The 22722-nt window shown below is 53.0% G+C and overlaps 1 protein-coding gene across 4 annotated transcripts in view; it reads right to left on the bottom strand.

The window, feature by feature from the left end:
- Positions 1–22722, bottom strand: part of RANGAP1 (Ran GTPase activating protein 1) — a 31932-nt gene that overhangs the window by 2385 nt on the left and 6825 nt on the right. For all 4 annotated transcript variants that reach the window (XM_072843790.1, XM_072843792.1, XM_072843791.1 and 1 more), the window contains exons 3-15: positions 20959–21086; positions 17083–17142; positions 14300–14479; positions 11560–11694; positions 9191–9349; positions 7994–8107; positions 7515–7614; positions 7337–7421; positions 6233–6419; positions 5210–5329; positions 2699–2801; positions 1452–1540; positions 1081–1202 (exon numbers count right to left, since the gene is read on the bottom strand). In XM_072843790.1, coding sequence (XP_072699891.1) covers positions 1081–1202; positions 1452–1540; positions 2699–2801; positions 5210–5329; positions 6233–6419; positions 7337–7421; positions 7515–7614; positions 7994–8107; positions 9191–9349; positions 11560–11694; positions 14300–14479; positions 17083–17142; positions 20959–21086 — 1582 coding nt within the window. The remainder of the gene's footprint in view (positions 1–1080; positions 1203–1451; positions 1541–2698; positions 2802–5209; positions 5330–6232; positions 6420–7336; positions 7422–7514; positions 7615–7993; positions 8108–9190; positions 9350–11559; positions 11695–14299; positions 14480–17082; positions 17143–20958; positions 21087–22722) is intronic.

Here is a 22722-nt window from a genome sequence, read left to right as displayed (position 1 = left end):
GACACACAAGAGCATGAGGCCCAAGGAGCACATGGGACAGCAAGACGCTGTGGTGGTGCAGAGGCCATGGCACGGACAGCTCCAGAAGCTGGCCGGTGATCCTCACCACGCCCTGAGCCAGACTAGCCCACCACCTTCATTCACATCCCCCAAGGCAAGGGCTATGTTCTCTCTCCCCTGCCCTATGCCCACGTCCCCCCAAGGTACTGGGTTCACAAGAAGTGAGATAGAGTCGCCAGAGACAACCTCATTCAACGAGGTGGAGGGGAAACAAAGAGGGAGACGAAGGCCTAGGGCCACAGAGGACCTCAGTGAGGACAGGGGACAAGCCTTCCGACCCACTCCTCATAGGCCATGGGGTCTGAAGGTTTCTGGCTACCGAACTGTGGCCACTGCCTCACCACAGCCCAGGACCCTCCTCCAGGACAAGGCCAAAGTTTCCAGGTCCCTGGGTATCTGGCACCTGCCGGGGAGGGGACTGTGGCTGCAGAAGGTGAGTGTGACGGGCCCCTTTGGCCTCAGGCCTGTGGCTGCAGGAACGGACACAGAACTGTTCCCAGAGACGTCACAGAGTAGAGGACCTCGATCAGCAGTGCGAACGCGGGCAAACCCCTTCACTATCCCATGCTGCTTCCTCATCAGGAGAAGGGGGGCCGGGATCCCTGGGTGGCGCAGCGGTTTAGCGCCGACATTTGGCCCAGGGCGTGATCCTGGAGACCCAGGATCGAATCCCACGTCGGGCTCCCGGTGCATGGAGCCTGCTTCTCCCTCTGCCTATGTCTCTGCCTCTCTCTCTCTCTCTCTCTCTCTGTGTTACTATCATAAATAAATAAAAATTAAAAAAAAAAGGAGAAGGGGGGCCATTCCATGTCCTCTGTCTCTCTCAGGAAAAGACACCATTCCTGAGCCCATGTCCTCAGCTTGGCACAGGGGAGGGAGAGACTCAAACACGGCTGCTGAGAGCCAGGAGGCATGAGGGTCTCTCTCAAGCCTGAACAAGTGGGCCAGGGAAGCCCCCATGACTACGGGCCTGCGTACACGGGAGCCAGCTGCCACGTGAGGCAACGAGGACACACTCACTTGGTCACGAATGCCAGCAGCAGGGGTGCAAGGGCCTTGGGGAAGTAGTCCTGCTGCACCATGTGGTTCAATGCCATCAGCGGGCCGTACAAGTTGGCAATGGCCTTGATCTTGTCTTCACTCTGCAAGGAGAACACACAACACAAGGCAGGATGAGCTATAAGGCCACCTTGGGGGGACCCCTAGGTCTCTGGCACCCAGCCTTTGCTCAGAGAGCCCCGTGGCCAAGGTCAAGTTGAATCCCATTGTGAAGGTGAGACTCTTAAGCAGACCCAGGTCCCAGTAGGAATCCGCAGGGCGGACAGGATGGGTGGGTGGCCATGGCCAGAACCACCCCTGGTGGCCCCTCACTCCCCACCCTGCAGCCTCACCTTGAGCAGACCCATGTGGACGAGGAGCCGGGTGAGGAAGGCGTTGGAGTTGAAGGAAGATGAGCTGAAGGCCTTCTTCATCAAGGCATCTACAAGGCAGAAGCGGCAATGGGGAGGGAGCCTGTTATAGCAAATGGCTGCTTACCAGCCAAGGGCACACAGCCCTCACACACAGGATGGGTCATGACTTGTACACGAACCAGGTGAACACAGGGTAGTAGACCGTGGTCCCAGGTCCCAGGCTGAGGGGACAGCCAGCACCAGGGGCAAGGCCCCACCTGCCAGCTGTGACACCCTACCCTTCTCATGCTGACCTTACACACTGAAAAGGGGCTTGGGGACCTTATACAACCAGGGGGGTGGGAGAGGTGGAGATTCAGTGAGGCAGATCACCCCCCAGGGGAGGCTGTAGCCATTCTGTGGGGGCCAGAGGGATGAGCAAAGAAGGGAAGGGAGGAGTGGTGGAGGCTCTCCAGGTACCGTGTGGGTACATGCTTCCATGCCAGGCTGTTCTGGGAAACATGATTCAGGTAACTTGTTCTCATCACTGCTCATGGGCCTGGGACCCCAGGGGCAGGCTTACTGGCCTCAACAGGGCCTCCTGCCTCAATGCCGCCCATGGGGAGTCAATCCAGGAGACAGCAGCACATGTACCTCCACTCCTCTCTACCCTTTGCAACATGCTGCCTGGCCAAGCCTGGCCCACACAGCGGCACTCAGACATGCGTGCTCAAGGTGGAGGAGACAGGTGCTACAGCGGAAGTAACAGAGGGAACAGGGTAGCGATGGAGGGTCACGACAGGACCAGAGATGTCAGGAAGCTCTGAGAAAAATCTGGGAAAAGCAGGTATCCTCCAGGCTTCCAGGTGGAAGGGACGGTGTGCAGAGGCTCACAGGTGAGGACATTAGCTCAGCTCTCATGACCTCTCCTCCGAGAGGATGGTTCCCATAAGGGCCTTGCTGATGCAACTATCTGGTCTTCCTGTGGCAGATGCCACCTGGTTGAGCTCTAACTAGACCTAACTACATGGCTTTGGAAAGGCCTAGTTCTCCCCATCTGCAAAAAAATAAGAGAAGGGAGCAGCCATCCTACTCCCTGGCAAGAACCCCACAGAGGAACGGGTAGGAGGGGGTGCGGAGCAGTCACACATTGCTGCTGGAACAAGGGGCTCCAGCAACTCTAAACGTCATGAACCCTGAAGCAGCAAGGAGGCAGAGCCACCCACGCCCCACCCATCCTGCATTACCTACTGCATCCTGCACTGCCGTCCTCACTGGGGCTTCGTCCTTAAACACAGACGACACCTTCAGGAAGGCAGAGACCACCTTTTCTGGGTCAGATGTATCAGTCTGAGGACACAAGAGACATCGACTGGTCACCAGGGTCCAGAGTCCCAGTGAAGAGGCGCCTGCCCTGTGCGGCTGGCTGGAAGAGGCCCGTGTCTCACCGAGGCCTCGGGTGGGCAAGGCTGGATCCCGCCCTACCCCATGGTGTCCACCTGGAGCTAGGCCTGGGCCTGGCCCAAGGCGGTATGTGATAGTCAGCACTGAAATCGGTTATTCCATGACCCAGCGATTCCCTTCTTGTAAATCTAACCTGAACACATAATGCAGAGGATAGACCACATTCACGTGCAAGGAAGCTTAACTTCACCAAGGCGGAGACAAGGGGAAACAATGCAAGTGTCCAGACACAGGGCACTGCCTACGTGTGACCTCCACTCACGGGGACAGAGGGCACGGCAGGAACTTTACTGACAGAGGAGATGATGAATGGTATTACATGACAAAATGGGCCTTTCATTTCATCGCATTTATCATGAGAAGAAAAAAAAAAAGACTACAGACAAAACAAGGAAAGCAGCCAAAATGCCAAACCAGCTTGAGAGTGGGCCCGTTTTATTTCTATTTATCACTTATGCTTGTCGAAACTGTTCTCTCATCTGTAACACCGGGTAACAAGGTCCACATGGCAGGTTGCTAAGAGGGTTCAGTAATACCCGAACCATGTCCAAGTACTCAAGACAATGTCTGGCAGACAGAAGGCGCCTGTCAGCCACCTCGGAAGGACTAGTGAGTGAGTGAACAAACAACTGCCAAACAAGTGAGGCTGGAGAACAGAAGAGTGACCATGAGGCCTCTGCAGGAGCCTTGGGCAGGACAGGTGTTCAAGAACAGCTGGTCCTACAGAACATGGGAGGGAAGCCTGGGTGTGTACACACGAGAGTCCTAGGAAAATCCCTAACTCCCCAGGTGTCAGTAGGTGCAGCAAGCCTGCCCCACCAGCAGCCCAAGTGCGTTCCCAGTGGCATGGTCATCTGTAATCTCCAGACACACAGTGACAGACACACGGCTCACACTCATTTGTGTGTCCGTGGATTTAGAAAACAAATGTCTAGGTATTTATCCAAAGGATACAAAAACAGTGATTCAAAGGGGCACCTGTGCCCAATATTGATAGCAGCAATGCCTACAATAGCCAAAGTATGGGAAGAGCCCAGGATGACCACTGACAGGTGATGGATAAAGACGATGTGGGAGGAGATGCCTGGGTAGCTCAGTGGTTGAGTGTCTGCCTTTGGCTCAGAGAGTGATGCCGGGGTCCTGGGATCGAGTCCCACATTGGGCTTCCTGCATGGAGTCTGCCTATGTCTCTGCCTTTCTGTGTCTTTCATGAATAAAGTCTTAAAAAAAAAAATGTATCCTCAAAGAGACATTAAAAAAAAAAAAAACGATGTGGGATACATATACAATGGACTATTGCTCAGCCATCAAAAAGAATGAGGTAGGGGAGCCCCGGTGGCTTAGCGGTTTAGCGCCACCTTCAGCCCAGGGCGTGATCCTGGAGACCTGGGATGGAGTCCTGCGTTGGGCTCCCTGCATGGAGCCTGCTTCTCCCTCTGCCTGTGTCTCTGCCTCTCTCTCTCTGTGTGCCTCTCATGAATAAATAAATTCTTAAAAAAAAAAAAAACAAAAAAAACCACGAGGTCTTGCCATTTGCAACGACGTGGATAGAACTGGAAAGTATTACGCTAAGCAAAATAAGTCAGTAAGAGAAAGACAAATATCGTGATCTCACTACATGTGGAATTTAAGAAACAAAACAGATGAACATAAAGAAAAGAAAAATAGCGCAGCCCGGGTGGCTCAGCGGTTTAGTGATGCCTTCTGCCCAGGACCTGATCCTGGAGTCCCAGGATCGAGTCCCGCATCGGGCCCCCTGCATGGAGCCTGCTTCTCTCTCTGCCTGTGTCTCTGCCTCTCTCTCTCTCTCTGCGTCTCTCATTAATAAATAAATAAGATCTTGGGATCCCTGGGTGGCGCAGCAGTTTAGCGCCTGCCTTTGGCCCAGGGCACGATCCTGGAGACCCGGGATCGAATCCCATGTCAGGCTCCCGGTGCATGGAGCCTGCTTCTCCCTCTGCCTGTGTCTCTGCCTCTCTCTCTCTCTCTGTGACTATCATAAATAAATAAAAAATACCTTTAAAAAAATAAATAAAATAAATAAATAAGATCTTAAAAAAAAGAAAAATAAATAAAATAAAATAAAATAAAATAAAATAAAATTAAATTAAATTAAATTAAATACAACTAAAGAATCATTCATTTCTACCCACAAAATGAACAAGCACCTGGCAGCCCCGGACCCCCACTGACTGTCCCCCCTACCCCCAGTCCCGTGCTCTGCTGGTCCCCGTCTCCGGCAGCTCCAGAAGCCATGGCACGCATGGGCTTGAGCTGGTGGTGCTCGGACCTACCTGCTGGGCTATGAGCACTGAACTCTTGGGGCCGAGGCGCAGCAGCTTCTCTGGAGAGGGGAAAGCCAGGAAAGTGGAGACGTCTGCAGGAGGCGGGGAGGACAGCACGGGAGCTGGCTCCTGAGGGATGGGCAGCACAGGGGGCTCTATAGAGGTCCAACCCCAGACTCCTCACCCAGAGCATGCACCCCACTCCAGGAGGGGAAGGCTCAGAGTCTAGTAGTATTCCTCCCACTCATGTGCAGGGCATGGGGGCCCTCAGGCGCTGGCCCTGGCTGGCTCCCAGGGCAGGAGCCTCTGGGGTGGGGGGCTAGCTACCTCCTTGGCCAGGTGGCTCCTCGCCATGATACACAACGTCCAGGTAGGAGGCCTGTGTGGTGTAAAGTGGACCCCCACCAGGAACTACTAGAGTGAGGCTGGGATAAGCACCAGGGGTGCCCAGAGCCACTAAGACTGAGAAGTGAAATGCCATTTGCTGAAATGCTGTCCTAAACTGGAAAAAAAGTGAAATTCAACATGAGCGTGAGGCTCCTTGGCCAACCCGTAGTTCTCTGGAAGCTTTACTTGGGAGTCTGTGAGGCAGTCCTGACTATACCAGCCTCTCGGTGAAGCAAGGGGACACCAAGTGTCCTGGCTGGGCCACAGTCTCCAGAATGGGGAGCTGTCCCTATGGGTCACCAAGGTGGGTAGAAAATGAATTTCTGTTTATGCCTATTTTTTACCCTATTCTTTCAGGGATATTTTTAAATGTTTCATAATCAATGGTGCAGCTACATAACACATGGTCTAATCACGTCATAGAGCACAAATGAATAAACACATTGGTGCTGAGGTGAGTATAAATATAGATGAAAACAGCCACACTGGGATGATTCTTCTTTTACTTACAGGAGTGTGCATTCAAAAATAGTTTGCACTCAGGGTACTTAAGTGGATTCCACACCTACCACCCCCGTGAAGATGTCTCAGGATTTCACATGCGAGGGCCAGGGCTCTGATCCTGGCCAACGACAAGGAACTCACTTCACTGTTTGGGTCCAGAATCTTCCTTGATGGTGTGGATGACTCCTCTCCTTGCCCTTGCTGTGGCTCTTCCTCTTCCTCCTCTTCCTCCTCCTCTTCTTCATCTTCTTCCTCCTCCTCCTCTTCTCCTTCCTCTTCCTCCTCCTCCTCTTCCTCCTCCTCCTCGTCATCCTCGCCCTCATCATCACTGCAGAGGGGAGTTGGCTAAAGCAGACCCTCCCTGCCCAGTGGCCCATGTTGGCTCCGAGGCCTGGTTCCACAAACCCACAGACCCCAGTGAGGTGGGAGGGAGCCTGCAGAGGGCAGGGGGAGCAGCTGCTCCCAGGGTGGGGGCACGTGGGTCATTTCTCATCACCCAGGGAAGCCCATGTGGTGAATACCGAAGAATCAGACCTCATCTCTGTCCCAAATGGGCCCCCGGTCCCACTGGGGAGACAGAGAAAAGGAAGAAAATGTCTGTCACAGCTGAGGCCCAGGGCTAGGCAGCAACACTGCCTAGCAGCGATGCCAGGGGGATGGGAGTTTCTGGGACCATGGGCCTCTTGAGGCCATCTCTGAGCCCTCAATTCTTAGCAGCAGCACAGGCCTAGCACTGAGGGACTGACAGGTGACTGAAGGTGTCCTGGGAGCCGAAGGACAGCGGGAGCCAGATGCTGATGGCCCAAACAGGACCCATCCAGATGGAGAAGGCAGCCCCACCACCGCAGCCCCTGCTCGCACTCGGTGTGGGCTCCACAAACCCAGAATCCCCACTCATCAACCTCTTCCTTTCCAGACTCAGTCTCCAAGTCTGATTTTTAAGAACAATCGTGAGCCCACCCCCAGTGCTGCCCTGGCCTCACTGCTCCCCTACCTCCTCTGTCAGCTCGGATCAGCAGCCTCCCCAGTCCCTTACTCCAAAGGGCGACCGTTCTCAGACCCTTATCTGCTGAACATACAGTAACCTAATTATCCCTGCCCACCCGTCCTGCCAGAACGAAGTCCCAAGAGTCAGAAACCTTCACCGTCTTCTCCTGGCATCCCTAATGCCTCGCACAGCACCTGACACATACAGGGGTTCAAAGAATAAAAGAAGGCAGGCGCCACTGGCTCACAGCTCCCTACCTGAGGGAAGCCAGCACCCTGGCCATGTTGAAGCCATCCAGCACCTCCTGGAGCTGCTCGCAGCCTTCTTCTCCCAGCATGTTGCCTGCTCACGGGTGGGAGAGGGGAGGGGAAGGAGGTCAAGAGCCGCAGCAGGGCCCAGCTGGCAGGCCTGGGCCAAGGCCACCACCCCGATTACCATTGAGGTCCAGCTTCTCCAGTTCGGCCTTGTCCGCCACGGCCTCGGCGACAGCCAGAGCAGCATCTCTCTTGATTTCACAGAATGACAAGTTCAGCTCCTAAAAATAAGAGGAAGGAGTAGAGGCAAACAGAACCACAGGCCAGGAGACCGGGTCCTACCCCGAAACCTCGGTCTTCCCCGACGGAGGGTAAGGCAAGCTCATCCTCCAGCCGGGCAGCCTAACACCCAAAATAAAAATAATGCCATTTACCCAGCTACGTTGGGTCTCTTACGCTCTACCATGGTGACCTCTAGCTCTCCCTTCTCCCATTGCAAAAATAGAAAAAACCAGCTCACATCACACAGGTGAAAAGAATCGCACAAAATCCGAGGGAACCCAGGCCCACCTAGCCTTAAAGACCAGCACACCCCCGGCACCCACGGTAGCACATTGAGAGTGGGGGAAGCCTAGAGCTGTGTGGGAAGACAGGCGGCACCTTCAGCTTCGGCAGACCCCCGCGCACAGCCTCGGCGATGGCGACGGCACCCTTGGAGCGCACCAGGCAGTCCCCAAAGTTGATCACTTCCGCCTGCCGCAAGGTCTTCAGTGTCTGTGGGGGGAGGCAAAGGTGTGAGGGTGCAGGCCCCCAAGAGCCCACGGCACACCCCGTGTCAGTCGTCACTCCGTCCGCCTCCCTGTCGCCTGGCCTTTTCTGAACCTCACCAGCTCTTGTCTCCTCCTGGCCTCTGGTGAACCTCCCTCCACCCTACTGCTACACCGCAGCCAGAATCTCCCTGAAGCACAGATCTGACCAAGTCAAACCCCAACTTAAAGCCCTACACAGCTGCCTATTACTCATGGCAGAGCCTCAGTTAGTAAGGCCACAAGGTCTTGCCTCCCTCTCCACTCCTCCAACCCTCACACACATCCTGAACCCTGGTTATTTCCAACCAGGACCAAAGGAACAAGGCTCCCTCCCACCTCTGTGCCCCCCCGCCCCCCACCCCCCATGCTGCTGACCCCTCTGCCTGAAACACCCCTCTCTGTCCAAAGTCCATCTGTCCTAATCAACTCGGCCAAAATGTGACCTTTTCCAGAAAGCCCACCCTAGGTCTGATTTGAGCTTCTTGTATTCCCCTACACTTGCACACATTTCCACTAATACCCCATAGCAGCAAGACTAGCCTTTTGCAGGTCTTAGGGCCCTGTGAGGTCTCGCCAGCCAGCCAGCCAGCCAGCCCACAGGATTCAGGCCCTGCACTGTCAATGGGCACTCCCCTCTCTCCTTGACCTAGGGGCTCCTTGAAGGCAGAGTCTGATTCAAATCTGTATGGCCTGCACTTGGTACAGGGGTGAGCACCAGACAGGGCTCAATAAATAGCTAATGAAAGAATCAATGAGAAAAACAGTCGGGCTGGAGCAGCCTTCCATGCAGCCTCTGAGAACAAATTCGGCACCAACAGCTGGGTTTACAGAGGCAGCTCAGGAGGGAAAGTACTATGGACACTCAGAGCTGCCCAAAAAGGGCACAGGCAAGCTTGCGACATATGCCCTGTTCTGGAATGTTCAAAAGAGCCAGGGCACAAACCTGGTGGACGGGCGGAGGAGCTCACCTGCTGATGGGTGTGTTAAAAAGGCAGTGGTCAGACCCTGCTTACCGTGGTCCCCTCTGACCCTGCCACTCTCGCCTCACCTTGGCCATAGCCACAGCGCCCTTCTCAGTGAAGGTGTTGTCGTTCAGGTTGATGACACGCAGCAGGGGGTTGATTGCGAAAGCCTGGGCCAGGGCAGTGACGCCAGGATGATTAATCCCATTCTGTGGCATGTGGACCTCCTCCAGAGTCCCGATGATCTGTGAGGGAGCAGGAGGGACAGAGCAGAGTGGTGGGCTCCTGAGCTCCCCCTGGGCCAGGCCCAGTGCCAACGACAACCAGCAGGCAGGAAGGTGGCGCTACACACTAGACATGGGGAGGGGCTGCCATCAGCTCAGGCACAAGCTCATCCCTGGCTATTGGCACAGATCACAAAGCAGAACTTTGGGTATGGCTGTATCTGATCATCTCCACAACCTCATGAGGGACACTTACCTGGGATGGGGAACCCCACCAGACAGAGAAGACTAGGGATCAGAAAAGCTAAGTAACTTATGAAGGCTCACACAGCTCAGAACACAGGTTCCTGCGTCTGGTGTCCACACTGCAAGGACCCTGGGTGCTGGCCTGGTCTGCCACAGTCCTTCCTCGCATACTGCAGCTCCACTGCACTGGTCTTTCTCCGGGCTCTCCTGCTCTATTTACATAGTATGACCAGTGCTCCACATTTCCTCCTTTTCCGGGGGGTGGGATCTTCTCCAACCACCTAGCCCTTTTTCATCCCAACCTTCTGACACCTCTTTTTTTCTGGTTAAAACACTCAGGGTCTTTATTTGTTGGTATTTCCTTGATAGATCGACTCCTATGTAGTCTTCCTATATACCTCTCATTTTGGACACCTCCCCAGGAAGGCTTCCAGGATCCCCACCCCCCTGCCCACGTACAGTCCAGCACTCTTCCTCTGTGCTCCCAGAGCATGTCCTTCCTCTCTCATGGTATTTGTTCATCATCCTGGACTACCAACATCGCCCTCCTGTCTACACTCCACCAGCCTCTGAGCTCTCAAGAAGAGACTCATGTCCCAGTCTCTGCTGCTACCAAGGACCGAGGTCAGGCCTGTGAGGACTCTCCACCTAGTAGTGGAGTTCTGTAGTTCCAAAGTGCCCAGAACAGCACAGGGGGTTCACAGGTAAATATAGGCAGACCAAGTGAGGAACATTACCAATCAGGGCTTCTCAATATCTTCTGTGCCATAGACCCTCTGGGTAGTCGGGTACAGCCCCTGGCTCCCTCCTTAGCATATTTTAAAATTTTAAGATAAACCATATGGACCTATTATGAAGGCGATCAATTCAATTGAAAGAGAATCCTCAAAATATTTGGAAAAGACCCCAAATGTGTGCTGCAGTAATAAATGCACTCCTTATTATAAAGGCACTGAGCAGGGACGCCTGAGTGGCTCAGAGGTTGAGCTTCTGCCTTTGGCTCAGGACATGATCCCGGGGTCCTAAGATCGAGTCCTGCGTCAGGCTCCCTGCAGGGAGCCTGCTTCTCCCTCTGCCTGTGTCTCTGCCTCTCTCTGTGTGCCCCTCATGAATGAATGAATAAAATCTTAAAAAAAAAAAAAAAAAAAAGGCACCGAATAACAAGTCCTCCTGGAGGCAAGTCCACTGATGCATGAGGAACAAAGGACAGAAAGCTGAAGGAGAGTGTAACCTTCAGAGAAGGCATAACGTAACGTCACGACGTTTACAAGGATGGCAGCTAGGCTCCTGTAACTCTGGAGGCACCTCTCCCTTGCTGTGTTCACTCTCTGCCTGAGGGAGACGAGCTCCAGCAGCTAGATGGCGGGGCATGCTTCTCTGGCCTCAGTGTGGTTAATGCTGCTAGAATACGGTTTGCCAAAGAAAACAAATTGAGAGAAAAAAAAGACTCCAAAGTTCCCAGCCCTGTGGGACAGGTGTGGGCCTCTCATGGAGCTCGCAGTCAGGGTCTCAGCAGGGTCCCAGAGGGCAGGGCACCTGGGCCACAGCTCCCCTACCTCCCCGTCTCAAAGGTAAGTCTGATGACTCCATCTCTGTGCCCCGCCCACTAGAGGCCAGAGATACGCACCCTCTGTGAGCCCAGGCACTGTGCCAGCCAGTCATCCCACTCACTGCCCTGGCTCCCCCGTCCCCATTTCCGAGTCTGGCAGTCCTCAATCACTGACCAGAGCAACCTCAAAATCTTCTCAAACAGTATTCCAGGGAGCTGCCATCAGTTCACTTGCAGCAGTGGATCACGCAACTTTTCAGACACATGACAGGAATCCTGCCCCACTGCAGAACGAGCCACAGGTGCAGAGAGGGGATGTAACTCGCCCTAGGTCTCGCAGCTCCACTCCAGAGCCGCAGGCACACCAGGCTGTCAACCTGCGAAAGCTTAGCCCGCCTCAGGGCACGGCGGGGCAGGGCGTGCAGAAACCACTCACCCCGAAAGCTTCTGCCAAAGCAGTGGCTCCGTCGTTCTCCAGACGGTTTCTGCCGGCCACGAAGACCTTCAGGCCCAGTGGCTTGCCTTGGGCACTGGATTTCCGGTGACACTCAGTCAGAGCCGCTGCCAAGATCTGTGGGGGAAGAGGGAAGAGGCCCAGCCTCTCGGACATCCTATGCCACCTACTGGTGGTGGACGTGGGGACAGAGAACTGCTCACAAGCAACATGCTCACACTGCACATGTGCCCAGCACCTTGCAGCTTACTAGGGGCTTTCACGTACACCACTAGCGTGAGGGGGTGTGTGTCCCACTACCCTGTGGGGTTTAGCCTCATGTTAGCGATGGGGAGAGACACCTGGAGGGAGGGGAGACACCGAATGGGAGGTCCATGGAAGGGCAGGTACTAGGGAAGGGGCTTCACAGTCGGCTCACTGCACTGCCAGAAGCCGTCTGTCAGGTGGGGACCATTGTGATTCCTCCTCTCCAGCTGAAGAACCTCAGGCTCAGAGAGGAACAAGGACATTCCTACAGCTGCTAAACATATGGAAAAATCTAGACCAGAACCCAGATCTTCTGGCATTTCTTCCACGTTGCCCAATCCCTGAGGGGGAGCTGACCAAGACCATGGTCACACTCCTTTGACACACACCATATTGTTGGTGTGGTGCAAGGACAGAAGCGAGGACGCAGCTTCTGCCTGGGTGATGATATCGACACAGCAAGAGTTAAAAAATGCTGGCTGGTTGCCAGGAATCAGAGAGACCATGGCTGCAACTGGCAGCCAGTCAGCCTGACTACACAGCTCTTTGTCCCTGGGGGCTAGAAGGGCCACCACAGCCTGACTCCCAGTGGGTGGTTTGCATGCTCAGTGCACAGATCATGGACGTCTGCCATAAACCAGCCTCCTAAAAAACCAGCACATTCCATTCTCCTCAGGTGCCTCTGGGCCCACCACAGTGAGCCAGCCTGGGGACTCAGGGCCTGGAGAGCTCCAAGCACAGGGCTACATCACACTTCCAGCGAATCCTTTGGGCCCCTCCAATTCCCTTGCGTGTGGCACATGGGCCACACTGAATGCACTCTGGCCGGAGGAACAGATTCTGAAGGAACTGGAGCCTATGGCACTTGCAGCTCCCAGGAGGTGCAGGTCAGCAAGGCCGGCACCCACAAGATGCAACAAAACTGAATCAGAGGTGAGGGAGGTAAAAACGAGCACACGTGACATTCCAGAGTGGAGCTGGGCTGCCGGGGGGACCCCCTGGCTGCAGGGTCCACAGCCTTTGTGCCTGAGCTATGGCCCACGCCAGAGTAAAGGCGAGGCCTGCTGCCCAGCCACTGGCAGCTCTAGGAGCCTCAGTAGCCCAGGCCTGCTGCGCAGCAGGGGGGAGCCGATGGAAAGCCGGGGTCTTTCAAAGGCGCATCTCCAACTCCCTCAGCTCTAGGTTGGGCTGGACCCATTTTCTGTGCAGATGCCAACATTTTAACGTCTTCACACACGCACGGCTTACTGCTCAACGAGACTGGGGAGGTGGAGGATGGGGCTGGCAAGGGGGCCAGCAGCACATCCTGGCTCTCCCCTCCCACGGGGTCCGAGGCAACAGGCACCCCCTGCAGGGGAGGATGCTCGAGGAGCCCGGGGTACTGTGAGCACAGCACAGGCTCTTCCTGCTGCTCTGATGGGTGTGGAAGCAGGTTCAAATCCCAATCAGAGGGCAGCCCCGGTGGTGCAGCGGTTTAGCGCCGCCTGCGGCCCGGGGTGTGATCCTGGAGACCCGGGATCGAGTCCCACATCGGGCTTCCTGCATGGAGCCTGCTTCTCCCTCTGCCTGTGTCTCTGCCTCTCGTTCTCTCTGAATGAATAAATAAATCTTTAAAAAAAAAAAAATCCCAATCAGACCATCCTATTGATGCCATCTGGGGACTTGACCCAAGGTCTCTATCCAGTTAAGGGGAAAACTGGGAAGAGCATCAGCCCCTTTTTTAGGTGTGGGTGGGAGAATCAGGGTAGTGCATTTAACACATCTTCAAAGAGAAGACGTCCTGAGTCGTTGTCAGTCCCTGTGTCCCAGCCCTTTTCTCCTTTTGGTCAGAATGTAAGTGGGAGGATGGGAATTAGCCTTTCTAGTCTTCAGGCCTTAAAGGAGCCAGAATGGACCAAAAAGATAATCAACAAGGCTGGGCTCCCTCCACGCACGTTCCAGGAAAAGAGACACGTTTCTGCACTGACCAGCCTGACTGGCTGGCTGGACAGGAAAGGCACCTCAGGCAAGGCCTGGTCCAGGAAAAAGGTGAGCTGTGCCCAGGCCTCAGTGGTTTCTCTTCTGGACTCCCTCCCCCACATGCACACAGCAGGCCTCACGTGGCCCTGCCAGTTGTTCTGAGGGCACAGCAAGTCTGGGATGCCCAAGCCCTGCGCACTGCAGAGCCAGCAGGTCAGCGCATGTACGAGAAGCTGCCTCTGTGTTGCCAAGACAACACGAGAACTGGGGATGGTTGCTTGGCAACCCCACCCTCCGGGCCTCCACCTCCTCTCCACTGGCCACAGGCTGCTGCCTTTGAGGCCTTTCTCCTCTGAAGAGAAAAACAACAGACCAGCCATCCTAGATGGTGGCCAAGGGCACATACTCCCAGCTCCACGGGAAGGAGACCGGGCAGGGTGGGGGGGAAGGGTAAAGGGGGACGTGGGGGAAGGGCAATGGAGGACACGGGCGTGGGGGGAGGGCCTGCTGCACCCACCTTGCCACCGCCGATGCCCATGCCACAGTTGTTGAGCTTGAGCTCATGAAGGGTGAAGCAGGCAGAGCTCTTGAGCAGGGCCTCAAAGCCTCGCACACCGTCAGGCCCAAATGCGTTGTCGCTCAGGTCCAGCTCCACCAGCTGCGCCCCGGCTGTGATGAGTCCTTCCCCTAGTGAGGTCTGGGCAGAGACAAGGTTCAGCTCAGTTTTGCAGACATCTCCTGGGAAAAGTTTCTACACTAGGCCCCTTCTGCTCTCAGGGGGTACCCAGGCAGAGACACAAACCATTTCATACCCGGAAACCCTAACGAGGGTTCCCAATTCAGGTGGGGCATGGGGTCAGTATATGTAGGAGTGATCAGGGAAGGCTTCTTGTTGGAGGGGGCATTTCAATTCAGGCTAAGTGAAAATTAGTTAACCAAACATGAGATTCTGGCCAACAGTACAAACACAAAGAGACGTAAGTGTGAAGCAGCGTACTGTGTGTCTACAGACAAGCAGTGGACTCCAGAAGAAGCTGAGGCTGGAAGGAAGAGAGGAGTCAAATCAGGCTAGAGCCCTGAATGCCAAGCCAAGGACCGTGACCAGAGCCTGAGAGCTCTGAGGGCTTTGATGTGGGTGAGGGATATAGAAGACACATCCTCTGAACCTGAGGAGGGCAGACTGGAGGCAGAGGACCTGCCCAGGAGTGTAGACAGTGACCTAGGCAGCAGAGGAGGAAGCTGGCTGGCTGGTGTGGAGGGAGACAGAAGACAGGGAACAGAGCCTCGGGTTGGTTTAGATTCCACAGAGGGAGGGAGACCTGCAGAAACTGGGTATTCAGTGATGTGCAGGAAGGAGGAAGGCACCAGTGATGCCTCTGGGGTTTCTGAGGGTGACTAGGGAGGCAGGCACCTGTGTTTGAGCCACAGCCCAGGACCAACGTGGTAAGATGCATAGCTCTCCTGGGAACCCACTGGGCTGGGGGTACCTACAGTTCCCCAGGAGAGATGGGAGAGGAGGCTCTGCCAGAGACTGGGGGCAGAAAGGGGCCAGGCATGCATCCTATGTGTGGTTCCCAGTGGATGGAGTGGGGGAGGGATACACCCTCCCTGCCCAGGCCACCGACGGGCTAACAGAGGCAGTTTCCACTGTCCTCCCCACCACTGACTCAGCAATGGAGGGCCATTCTCTGCCTGCCCCTGCTGACCTCCAGCCCTCCTGCAGCCAGAGCTGCTGAAACCCTGTGTCTGCTCAACCTTCCCTGCATCTCATGCCTTTCCTCAACCCCATATTCTCTTGCCCCCCTTTCTGGGACTCACTCTTGTCATTGGTGATATGGAGACAAGAAAACCTCCCTCGAAGGTTGAGAAACTTAAATGCTAAAATTCAGGTAAAACAATGCATACAGATCCCAGTTTATATCTCACAAGCACATTTTCTTCACCCCCTCTTCTAACTTTAAGTCCTTTTACTTACTAACCCCCCAAATGAATTTACTTAACCTATACTCTAAATCCTCCCTTTGCCTGGTTCTTATTCACCCTTTGAGACTGGTAACTAATAGAAGCAGCTCCCTGAAGGCTTCCTCAGCTCCCCCAGTGGAGGAGACCTCCCTATGGGGTACCCATTTGGGCACCTGTCACTCCCTGAATGACCCTTAGTTGTTTACTGAATTGAGATGTATTATTATTATATTAGTTCATTAACATTATTAATTTATTAATATATTTATTCATTTAAATATAAACTCTACATTTTACAAAATTTACAAAATGTAAACTCTACATTACTCTACATCCAACGTGGGACTTAAACTCGACCCTGAGATCAAGAGTTGTTCACTCTACCGACTGAGCTAGCCAGGCACCCCAGGACTGAGGTGCTTTAGAAATGAGGGTAGCCCCTGGGCACCTCAGGAACCACAGTGCTGGCTACTTGCATGGAGTTCTAAGAAGGCAGCCCAAGCACAGCCAGGGTGAGCCCCAGTAACAGTGATGGTCATGTCAATCATTGACCAAGAGGCTCACCCTCATGTACTAGGCCTCCTGTTCCTAAAAGGCTGCCTATTACTTTTTTTTATAAATTTTTTTTTAATTTTTATTTATTTATGATAGTCACAGAGAGAGAGAGAGAGAGAGAGGCAGAGACATAGGCAGAGGGAGAAGCAGGCTCCATGCACCGGGAGCCCGACGTGGGATTCGATCCCGGGTCTCCAGGATCGTGCCCTGGGCCAAAGGCAGGCACCAAACCGCTGCGCCACCCAGGGATCCCAAGGCTGCCTATTACTAACCCTGCCTCTTTCTCTTGAGCCCCAGGCAAATCGTGTTCTGCTCAGTGATGCCCCCTCCCACCCCACCCACTCACCTAACCCCAGGCTGAAAACCGGACGCAAGCAAGGCTGACCCTCAGGAATGGGGAAATGGAAAACAGAGTGGATGGAAGCCACCCACCATGAGAAGCAAAGCAAAGAGTGGTATGGAGAAAGAAAGGGCCCAGAGGGAGAGGTGGGGCAGTGGGTCACAGAAGGGTGTGAGGGAGCAGAACAAGGATATGCAAAGATTAAGGAGGATAAGCACAGAGGGAGTGAGATCCACAGTGTGGATCCACAGAGAAGCCACAAAGCTCAGGAATGAACCCAAGCCCCCACTGTCTGGCTCCATTATTGCCTGTACACCCACTTGCCTGGCTTCCACTGAGCACCTCAGTCATGCACATCGTGAACAAAACATGAAAGAAGTCCTGGGAATGGCCAAAGAGGTCCCTGTGCCCAGAGGAGGGGAACAGCCGCCTTGTGCACTTACCAGGGCTGGTGGGATCTCGGACCGCAGCCTCCCCGTGAACATGTCACTCCAGTGGCATCGCTTTGGAAGGAAGAGGAAGAGAAGAGTTAGTGGAACCCCTCAGAAATGGCCTGCAGGAAACACCTCATCCTTGTGGCCATGGACTACTGAGCATTACAATACTTCTCAATTTAGGTTTCCTCAGCAAAAAAAGCTGGTCCAGCTCTGGCTGAAGCTGGGGGGAACCAGGGGTACCTGGAGGCCCCAAAGGCCATACAGGCCTCAGAAGAAGTATGGGGAAAAGTCTGATCTGCCCAACTCTCTAGTTTTCCAGGAGAGAAACCAGGCTGAGAAGAGACTAGCCGCAGGCCCCAAGATAAGGCAGTGGTAGAGCCAGGAGTCTGACTTCTTTGGCTCTTCTCCTGCCAAATAGGTCAGACTCCTGGCCCAGTGTTTGTTTCCAATACCAATCTCCCATATATTGTGGGCCAAAGTGACACATGACAGGATTTGGGTGGCAAAAGCAGATAGTAAGCAATATGGGTTCCAGCAGCAAGGAAATTATTTTTCAAGGTTCTCTTTTCTTTTTTTCCCAAGTAATCCCTATGCCCAGCATGGGGCTCAAACTCACAACCCTGAGATCAAGAGTCTCAGGCTCTATTGTCTGAGCCAGCCAGGCACTCCTTGAGACTCTTCAATCCTTCTGATCACTTCTAGAAGGGGGCCTTGCTCTGGGGCTGGTGGATCTTGCCCATCTCTCCACTTCTTGCTCATCTGCCTCTTGAACAAAGGGCGAGCAGGCCTCATGCTCAGAGCCTTTAGATGACAATGTATCAAACTAGAATTTAATTATGCTATTTTGGTAAGCAATATCACTTTCCATTTACAGAAGGAATCACAGTTACTTATAAATTACATCAAAGTGGCTTGGTAAAGCCACAGATGCGGCGGCCCTATCTCTGGGCCTTGTCACCACATGTCATCCTCTAATTCAGCTCCACTCCTGCAGCCTCCAGGTGTAAGCCAGCTGTGTCCACCCAAAGTATCAATTCTGGCAGCTCCCACCTTTCCTGGGCCAAACCTGGGAATGATGGAACCCAGCGAAAGCAACTTTCCCCTGAAAATCTGGTCCTTGAAATGTGTGAACTAAATCCAACCCTAAGTCCTAGGCAAACTGGTTTCTGTAGACTTCCAGTAAAGCAAAACACCAACACTCATGGAGCCGTAGGGGACAGTCTATATGGATCTGCTCAGTGAGTAACAACTGAATGCAGGTGCTCAGGGCCAGGACCCAAAGCCAGTTGTGAGCCCTGGAACACCTAACAACTGGCATCTCACCCCAAAATTTCCCCAACCCAACTGGGATGGGCCAAGAGTCAGCATGGAGATTTTAGGGCACAAGGACTAGGTTCCAATTCTGACTTAACCAGTATGCAGGCCTGCCACTCACCACTCCCCATCTCTGACCCCTAGTACCCTGTCTCTGAAATACAGCTTTGGGGCTCAGCAATCTCTAAGTAAGCAGTAGTTACTGCAGAGCAGTTATGAGCCTGGACTGTTTTCTGGGCTGCAATCCTCACCCTCTCCTAACATGTGTGGCCTTGGACCACACTTCCCTCATCTGTCAAGACCTAACTTGGGCAGCCTGGGTGGCTCAGCGGTTTAACGCCTGCCTTCAGCCCAGGGCGTGATCTTGGACTGATCCCAGGGTCGATCGAATCCCACATCGGGCTCCCTGCATGATGCCTGCTTCTTCCTCTATCTGTGTCTCTGCCTCTCCCTCTGTCTGTGTGAATAAATAAAATCTTAAAAAAAAAAAAAAGACCTAACTCATGCCTGTGTTGCAATAGGAAAGGTAACATCTGGGATCCCTGGGTGGCGCAGCGATTTAGCGCCTGCCTTTGGCCCAGGGCGCGATCCTGGAGACCCGGGATCGAATCCCACGTCGGGCTCCTGGTGCATGGAGCCTGCTTCTCCCTCTGCCTGTGTCTCTGCCTCTCTCTCTCTCTCTCTCTGTGTGTGTGTGACTATCATAAATAAATAAAAATTTAAAAAATATTTATTTATTTATTTATTTATTTATTTATTTATTTTTTAAGATTTTATTTATTTATTCGTGATAGTCACACGCAGAGAGAGAGGCAGAGACACAGGCAGAGGGAGAAGCAGGCTCCATGCACCGGGAGCCCGACGTGGGATTCGATCCCGGGTCTCCAGGATCACGCCCTGGGCCAAAGGCAGGCGCCAAACCGCTGCGCCACCCAGGGATCCCAAATTAAAAAAATATTAAAAAAAAAAAAAAAAAAAAAGGAAAGGTAACATCTTATTTCACATCAGCACTTTGGCCAGAGCACTACTGGCTCTCACATGCCCCAGCCCTGACCCCGGAATCCCTCCTGCACAGAAGCAGAGCTAAGACACTGGGGTGGGGTGACTTAAGGCACTAGGTCTGCACAGGATGACATGATGCACATGGCACTCTTGCTGTCAAGCTCTCCCATGTCATAGGCTCACATCTGGTCACCAAGGCAACCTCACAGGGAAGAAAAAGGTTTTGTAAAGGAGCCCAGATCCAGAGCAGAGTTTGGTGCAAGACTACATAATACAAATAAAGTGGTACTGGGGCTTGACCCAGGCCCTCAGATGACAAAGCTCCACTCCTGCAGCCTCCAGGCCCAGACGACAGCTCTTCCATTCCTGTCCTGCATGGGTCACTGGGGAGGGCTAAGTACTTTTGTAGGAAAATGTCCCAGCTTCTGCTCAGGGACACGACAGGCCCTGGACAGAAGAGAAGAAACAAACACTGCCTTGGCCATTAATCTGACTGTGATCTTCCCAAGGAGATAAACAGCAAAGGCGATGGCACGAGCTAGCTCCAGGTCCTCACTGGGCAAATCCACTCTGTGTGCCCTGGCCCTGCATTCCTTCTGTTCAGCAAGCACAGCAGGGAAAGAGAACTGGACAAACTTCAGAGCGTGCCACGTGGCCAACTGATCAGCATTAGGATCCTGGGCTGTTTACTCAGAACTCCCAGCCTCCGTTCCCTTAACTTACAAAATGGACACAGTCTTTACCACGTGGGGTGCCAAAAGGACTACTGCCACATGCAGAAGAGCCCAGCACATGCCTGGCCCTGCATGCACTGAGCACCATTTGCAGTCGGGAAAGCTGGTCTCTCCCTCATGACTCTGCGAAGGCCTTAATGTGATACACACCAGGATTCCCAGCAACACGGAGGGTGTCCAGGGATGTCCTCCTGGCATTTTAAATACCTGAGAGCCCATCTCTTCTTCAGAGCACCTCAAAGGACTGGTGTTTAGTAGGACCCCCTTTGGGACATAATGTAATAGTAGGATCTCTGTTGGCCAAAGAGGAGCACCACCTTTAAGAAAGAACTCACCATTCAGCTGTAAAGAGTGCAGCACCTTCCCAAACCCACCACAGCAACTGTGCTGAGGCTTGGCCACTGCTGTCCCACATGTGACTCTTCTACGGGCAATCTCTGCTCTGGAGCTCCTGGCTGGGGAGGCTTGGTGCTCGCCAGAAAGGTCCCACAGTCCAAGGCTCTGGTGGCCCAATTCTGTGCCCTTCCCTCCTCACAGATACCATATCTGCATTGCTAAAGGCTCTCCCTGTCCAGTTCTGTTTCTTCCCCCTTTATCATGCATGTTACCTGATGAACCCCTGATCCTTGTGTCTGTTACTAGGACACAACACACTGGGACAGAGGCCTCGGCCAGTGCTATGTGCTCTGGGGAGGCCAGAGCAAGAGGAGCCGTCGTGGTGACTGTCAACAAGGCAAGACCTAGGAGGGTATGGACACAGGCAGGGACTGCGGTGGCCTTAGTGGAAGCTTGTTGCCAACCAGTCTGGGCCTGCTCACCATGCAAATCTCACCTTCAACTCTGACTTCTTCTCCAAGGCCTTGGCGATGACTCTGGCTGCTTCCACGCCCACCGTGTTGCCCTCCAGGCGCAGAGCCTCTAAGCCATCAAAGTCTTCAATCTCTTTAATCACGTCTTTGGCTGCCGGGAACAAGAACAGAACCTTAGATTCTGAGAGTCATGAACAGCAGAGGAAGAAGAGAGTCTGGCCACAATCTCGTCACTCACCATTCCAACAGCAATAGTATGCCTACTGTGGCTGGGCCCTGGCTTACCAAGGAGAATCAGGCTGGCTCACACTCTAGCAGGGGACTCTGCTACAAAGACAATTCTATCTGTACTGGGTATTAAAAACAGGCTCGTATAGAAGGCTTGGGAGCCAGAGGAGGAAAGAAACTGAGCAGGGAAATGGCATCCAAGTCAGAGGACCAGCAGGTACAACAGCATAAAGGCTCCCAGTGTTACATGATTCATGAGTGGAGTGTTCATTACTGTATTGTTTTTAGTTACGATGAAAAATTCCAAACAAACTAAACGTCCATCAACAGAGAATAGGTTAACTCACCAGAATGTTAAACAGCTACACTGATGTCATTAAGAATGGTAAAACACCTGACTTGGAAAACATTCATGTCATAGTGATAAGTGAAAACTGAGGTTTTCCACTGGTGTTTGGTCTGATCGCACTTTTAAAATGTGATAACTATTTAAAAATACATAGATAAATAAAATTAAAAAAATAAAACACTGTTTATTCTTACACACACACACGGTCTAAAAGGATAAAAACCCAGCATTAAAAGTTATCTCTAGATGCTGCTGCAATTATGGGTGATTCTGTGCTTTTCCATCATCTGCTCAATATATTCTTAACGTGGGGATCCCTGGGTGGCTCAGCAGTTTGGTGCCTGCCTTCAGCCCAGCGCGTGATCCTGGAGTCCTGGGATCGAGTCCCACATCAGGCTCCCTGCATGGGGCCTGCTTCTCCCTCTGCCTGTGTCTCTGTGTCTCCCATGAATAAATAAATAAATAAATAACATCTTTTAAAAAAATAAAAATAAAAAATAAAGTATCTATAATTATGATCCTAATTATTTAAAAAAAAAGAACAAAAGGGATGCCTGGGTGGCTCAGTGGTTGGGTGTCTGCCTCTGGTTCAGGGAGTGATCCTGACCCTGGGATCGGGTCCTGCATTGGGCCCCCCACGGGGAGCCTGCTTCTCCCTCTGTCTGTGTTTCTGCCTCTCTCATCTCTGTGTCTCTCATGAATGAATAAAGTCTTAAAAAAAAAAAAAAAAAAAAACACAGAATGAAAGGAAGGAAGGAACTCAGCTACGGTTAGAAAAAAATGTAGAAAAAAAAATGCACCAAGATTAATAGTAGTTGTATCCTGGGGTGTGAGATCACAAAGATACGGGTTTTTCTGCCTTCTTCCAATGTTTCTGAATTCTATAGTGAGCAGGTGTTGATTTTACAATCTAAACAAAAACATACAAGATGCATGAGACAAAACTCATCTAGTCTGGCTGGCATAAGACAGTGGGGTGAGGTGGTGGGGAAGAGATGGAGATGTGTAAAGGAGAGAAAAGTTGGACTTGACCTCTTAGGTGACAAAGGCCACAGAATGGGTTTCACAAAGGTGATATGCTGCCTGTAAGGAGCTCCCTGAGAAGCTGTCCCAGTGAAGGCCTCTGCATATGCCTCCCTCCCTAGTCGCCCAGCAGCACTTTCTCAGGAACCCCTGATGAACTCCCAGGCAGGTCAGATCCTGCTTGGCA

The sequence above is a fragment of the Canis lupus genome, chromosome 11 (assembly GCF_048164855.1).
Source record: "Canis lupus baileyi chromosome 11, mCanLup2.hap1, whole genome shotgun sequence".
Lineage (NCBI taxonomy): Eukaryota > Metazoa > Chordata > Mammalia > Carnivora > Canidae > Canis > Canis lupus.
This window is presented reverse-complemented; position numbering and strand designations above follow the sequence as displayed.